Below are 6,119 nucleotides of genomic sequence, written 5' to 3' on the forward strand. Positions count from 1 at the left end.
TATATCCCTTGCCAAAATCAGAGGAGACCCATCTCAACCTTAAAGGCCATTCCATTTGAGCAAACCAAGAATAATTTCACTTTTCCTCTCTACAGAAAATCTTCTTAGAAATATTTATGAACATTATGATAACCAGCAAAAAGTTGGATTGTTAATTGATTATTTCTCATAATCACAACCAACCCACCAACTAAAGCTACGTAGCAAAGTACTTTTGTCCTCTCTCATGGACTTGACGTTTCACTAATGTGATTTTGCTTTAGTAAATGGGTGAATCTTGGTACACTAAACATCCAATTAGGCGTTTCCACAATTTGCCACAATGTTTGGAAGACAGAGACATTCCTTGGAGAAATGTCGAGGAAGGATTACCTAAACCCATGCGCCCGTGATATGATTTGCAAGATTAACAAGCCGTAAATAAAGGAAGAAAAGGGTCCCCCATTATATTGTGAACTGAATCCCACGAAGAAGCGATAACCCACCGAAATTGTCTTTGTTTATCAACCAAATATGATTGCCTTGGTTTGCCAGTGATAAGATTTCTCTTACACCATCAATCAGATCATTCTCAGGATTCCATTTCTTTTTCCGAAAAGGGGCAAGTGATTTGTTTTCACAAATGAGATGATTATGATCATATTTGAAAATATATTGTCTCCCTGGAATATTGCACGAAAAGATTGACATCATCAGAGGAAAGAAATTCCTTTGCGTTATCGACTGAGACTTTTGATTTTTTCCTCGTGGAGGAAGAAGAGTCGGTGCATTTAAAACATTAAAATGCAATTCAAATTTAATCTGCTCCTGTCCTGCTCCAGGTCATCTTTACAGAAAAATATTGCCCGTGGTAATTAGGGGATCAGACTCAGTAACAGTAATCGTTCAGGCTAATTTCGTCTACTTAGATCTCTTCAATCTTTATCTTTAGTCGATTTTTTTACTGTCTCTATGTAGATATTCAAGAGCTTTAGTCGATTTGTTTGCTGTATCTATGTAGATATTCAAGAGCTTAAAGCTAAGTTACAGATGTCGATCTAGAAACCTTAGAATGCAGAGGAACCCAAAAGTGCCATTTAAAACACTCCACCCGTTATGAGCAAAGAAAGGATGAATCTTTTTAAACCAAACAAGCTTGCATTTAAGCGTAGTAGTAATATTAACAAAAACATGGATTAATATAGGAATGCCAATTAATCAACACTGCCTGCACCGTGGAATCACTGAATTATTTGCCAGAATATGCAGAAAAGCAGTTCAAATAATCACCTTCCCCTGTCTGTCAGATGACAGTACCCTCGGAATTTCCGACAGAAATCTGCGAATGCATTTTTCCCTATGAACTTGTAGCGATGCACGGATATTTTCCCCAAACGGACACTGAATTTGCGTCATGACACCTTGCCATTCCCAGATCTTTCACCCGGAATTTCGAAAACCGCGCATGATCATTAACATTTACATGGACATTGATCATGCTGACGGGTTCCCCATATTTCAGTTTATTGACGGGATAATTTGGCAAGGCCTGTGCTTTCTGCAAGTTTTGGCAAAATACAGCACTGTTTTGCTCACCTATCTCGCTCCTCCAGCCGCTGTAGATATTTTGATTGCAGGATGAAGATTGCTTTGGAGACGATTTGCCCTCCTGAATCTCGCGCTTTCCATTTGAAGATTCGTTGTCGACGCCTTTGCATTTCTCCAGCGGCTTGCTGTAGGCGATTTTGAATTCCACGGGAGCGGGACTTTTGTTGCATTTCATCATGCTGGAATCGCAATGATTGTCAGAGGAATCCTCCGGAAACGGCTTCGATTGATGCAGTGCCGGAATATCGGAGAGCGCAGGAATCAAACAGATTTCCGGCGCTTCCTCCTCGCCGAGTCTTTCTTCTGGAAGAACTTCAGTTTGCAGCTTTGGTGCCAAAGGTAGGGCTACTTCGTCATCCTCCGTTGTACTGACGAGATGCATTTGAAGACGGCCGCCTACGCGATGCATGTGAAGAAAATTCTGCAACGGTGCCTTTACAGACTGCAGCACGAAACGGCCGTCTTTCTTGAAAGAACGCATGTGTGCTGCGCTGCTGCCACCGAGCGTAAGAAGAGGCGGTGGAAATGATCTGGCAGAATGACTCTTTTCTTCTTCAAATTCATCTTCATCTTCATCTTCATCTTCTTCACTTTCCTCATTCTCTTCATTTTCATTTTTCTCTTGCTCTTCATTTTCTCCATTTTCCGATTCCTCTTCGATCTCTGCTTCTCGAGCAAAATACTCGTCCGCAATTACAGACGAAGCGGACGAGGATGTCGAATCGAGCAAGCAGTCACAGCTCTCGCATCCGAGACCTTCGGTACAAAGCTGAAGACTGTCATTACTCAGCGAGCTGCGGCTTCTGGCTAGAGGAACATATGGCTTGGGAGGCACCAGATCCCAAGGAGCAGCAATCTTTGCATCAAATTTACATTCTTTTCCGCCATCGCCTGCCAGAAGCGAAGCAAAAGCGTCGCTGCGGGGCTCTGGTCTCATCAAACTCCACATATCCTGACTCTCTCCATTTTCTTCCTTGAAGAAGTCATATTCCTCTTCTTCCTTGACAAAGTCATCAGTCTCCATGACTACAGGGAATTGATCCTGGAACCTCATTCTTATCACGACCAACTTGGAACCACAACGAAAACAAAAAGAACAGCAAAAACAGTAGGATTGAAAATTATGTACGCGGAACAGCACAGAAAGGAACAAACACGAATTCAAATAAAAGGGGGTGGAGATCAAAATCAGTGAAAAACAAAACAAATTGCTCTGGCAGATGCTAACAAACACGGCTGATGATAAATATTGAGAGTAACGAGTTCAAAGAATTGCGTAAACACAAGATGATTGCTTTCCTTTCCTTTACTTTCGAGCAAATCTGAAATCTCTCAAGATCACAAATTGGAAGAAGAAGTTGAATTAAAAAAAACCAGACCAAGGGTGGCTAGTTTTGTAATTCTTCTTCTCCTCCTCTTGTTCTCAGGGCAGGGTTGGGTAAAATCCCGAATGCTCCGCCTACCACGGATTACAATGCCCGGGCAGCTCAATTTGTAGCCCCGCGAGGCCTTTGCGCGCCACACAAGAAAAAGTAAAAGCGATAAGGAAAAAACACCCCACTCCCACTCCCAACCTGACGTCCAAATTAAAACCGGTGAATCAAACTGACGAAGCCCCAAGTTTAACGCGAGTTAGTTCGAAGTTAAAAAGCGTCCGGCCCGGCCGGTCAGGTGAGGCATGTTATTGGCCAGTCACTGCCTGCCGCATCGTCAGACGGTCGGTCCCTCCATCATTTCATTGCCCTTTACCGTCTCTCCCGGTTAGCAGACCACGTGGACGCTTTGCCTCGTAGAATTCTGGGTCTCCAGTGGCGTCTCAACCGGGGACACGTCATCATTCCAGTCGGACACGTCATCATTCGGTGCCGTCTATATGTGTCGGCGGATTAGTCGGGGAAGGTAAGCGGCCGGGCACATGATGAGACTCTCGAGCCCGCTGACTTGGGTACACCACCCATGCTAATGGCGGGACCCTCCCACAAATCAAGCCCCCCTAATTTGCCGGCGAGCTTTCCTCCTGCTCAGCGGCTGGTCGGATGAACGAACGCCGGCTCCACGGTGCCCCGAAATTCCAGGTTGGAGAAGATTAATTAAATGTGTTAGCGGCCGCCTCCCCACATTCTCCACGTTATCCGTCCTTCGAATTAGACTTTAAGCCAAAGCTCCGGCGCCCATCTCCGCGTTAACTTTGACGGTCAGGGCTTGTTTGGGCTCATCTCAATGTTGTTTGGATTGTGTGAGCGTTTTCACATCAATATTTTGGATCACACTCGGTGATTCATCGTTAGGATTAAAGAAGAAATGTTCTTTTATAGTCTAGTCTATAATACCAGTCATGTGGTTTTTGGGTCGACAATATGGTGACAATCATGTGTTCCTTATGAAGGACACCGAAATGTACTACAAACGGGGCATCCATACCCCACCCCATAATGAAATTCAAACTTTTGTAAACTCTCTTTCAAGATTACAAGTCCTCTCCCACTAGATCAACTTGTAAAGATTTTGATAAAAAATATAAAATGAAGAATGATTAAAAATTAGTTGTTATTCAAGTACTTTGTTATCTTATTTGAATTTTAAATGAGATTCCTTGTAAGGAATTTGTTTTTAATTTATATAATAAATAATTTAAAATTAATCGCAATTCTTGTTTTTATTTGGTTGTTATAGTTAGATAAATCTTGGTTCTTTCTGGTTTTTCAATCACTATATGATAAAGTATGGATCAATGAGTTCGACCCAAAAAAAGCTAGACAACAATATCACAATGTGACATGTGAAAAATATCTCCTCCTATCCAATAGTTATCTTCTAACTAGTGGGAGCACAGTCGAAAACTATTAGTATATAATATAGTTATTAATAGACAATTAATTGTCATCTTTTTTATTTCTTATGAATTAACAATTGTAGAATTGGTTGGACAAGTAATGAACATGATTGAAACATATGATAATTGGTAATTGGTAGCAATAAAAAAGAATCTACAATCCATAAACTAAAAACTTATACATCTGTGGATAATTAGTATATTCCCTAAATTCACTTTCAATACCTAATACACTAGTCCTAGAGGCTCAGTAGGCACTTAAATACAGACCGTTGAGAGAGAACCTTTCACTCACCTTCCTCACGCTGACCCCTTACCCCAGTTTCTTTGACCTAGATTGAAAAGTCCGGAGAAACGTTTATGTCATGGATGTGTGCATATTCTTTTCCAAGATTCTATTTTATTTTTATAAGACTCTCTCTCGAAATTAAATCCACGGCAATAAAGAAAGAAAGGTTATGAATACGAGTGAAGAGGAGAATGACAAGAATCCAGCGTATTAACGCGGTCCCACGCTTGATGGGGGCACTAAAGTTAGAAGGTCTCATATGTTGGGATTGTTAATAGAGTGCGTGTGGTTGACGCATCGCCTTCTTCTCCCTTCCCAACTGTATTTTGAATAATTGGAAAGGGGTTTGTAGTTTCTAGATAGAGGAGAGGCGGGTGAGTGACAAATCTCCCCCTTGGAAAGAAAGGAATCTCCCCTTTTCCAAAATTGACTACACTAGGCCATTGCGCCACATGATGTGGATTCATCCTTCTATCAACTATTAGACAGGTGTATATCCATCTCCTACGGATGCTCTTCTCTTCTCTAGGGTTTGCCCCTTTCAGTTTTCAATTCTTCACAAACGTGATCTGCTTTATTCTAATGTAGGGTGATCAAATATTGGGGTTTGTGAGGGGAATGTGTGTCCCTTATTTTTAGGATGCACTAATGTGTACGTTAGTCACATAATCAATTTTGAAGTAGCTTAAGTGTTGTGTTGGCAGTATTGTTCAATGTTATCAAACTTTGAAGTTTGTTGGGGTGTTATTCTTGAAGAATATTTTATGTTAGTAATGATATCTTTTTATTAGGACTAAATCTCAAATCTTCTTGGTGTCTTGTTGGACATTTACGTTTGAGTATCTTAGAGGTAAGTTAGGGGTGATACCCCTAACCAAGGCTACTTGAAACAAAAACAAGACTACCTTGCATCAAATGAGCTGATTGTTGAAAATCTTACACATTAATGTAGAGGATACCAACTTTAGGATTCATGCCTAAAGTAATCAAAGTGCTGAAGCTCCAAATTAGTCACAAGTAAGATGACAGATGGAGAAATTGAAAGACCCTGCAAATGCTAGACTTGCATAATAAGATGCTGAGAAAATATGTCTTTGGCATTATTGTCAAAGAGGGAGAAGTAAAGCTAAAATTGATCTACAACATGTGATTAATAGCTTGAGGGAGAAGGTGCAGAAATTGATCAAATGAAGATAGAGGGAGAAGTAGATAGAGATGATCAATAGTTGACAAGAGAAGATGAAGAAGCTGATTAGAATAGAGAATAGCAAAAGGAAGTTGCATGACAAAGGGAGAGAACAAAGAATGGATATAGCAGCTAAGAGGGAGAAGTAGAAATGAAGCAATTAGGATAGTAGAGGGAGATGTGAAAAACTAATGATGATGGTAATATAATCAATTTTTGGTATT

The 6,119-nt window shown here is 40.8% G+C and overlaps 1 protein-coding gene across 1 annotated transcript; it reads right to left on the reverse strand.

Moving 5' to 3' along the window:
* Positions 1-1,117: 1,117 nt before the first annotated feature.
* LOC149548478 (uncharacterized) lies at positions 1,118-3,141 on the reverse strand. The gene has a single exon (XM_089792535.1). It carries the CDS (start codon positions 2,639-2,641, stop codon positions 1,337-1,339), a length of 1,305 nt encoding a protein of 434 aa, XP_089648661.1. The 5' UTR covers positions 2,642-3,141; the 3' UTR covers positions 1,118-1,336.
* Positions 3,142-6,119: the final 2,978 nt, after the last annotated feature.

The sequence above is a fragment of the Cupressus sempervirens genome, chromosome 7 (genome assembly GCF_028749045.1).
Source record: "Cupressus sempervirens isolate cs-2001-9-10 chromosome 7, ASM2874904v1, whole genome shotgun sequence".
Lineage (NCBI taxonomy): Eukaryota > Viridiplantae > Streptophyta > Pinopsida > Cupressales > Cupressaceae > Cupressus > Cupressus sempervirens.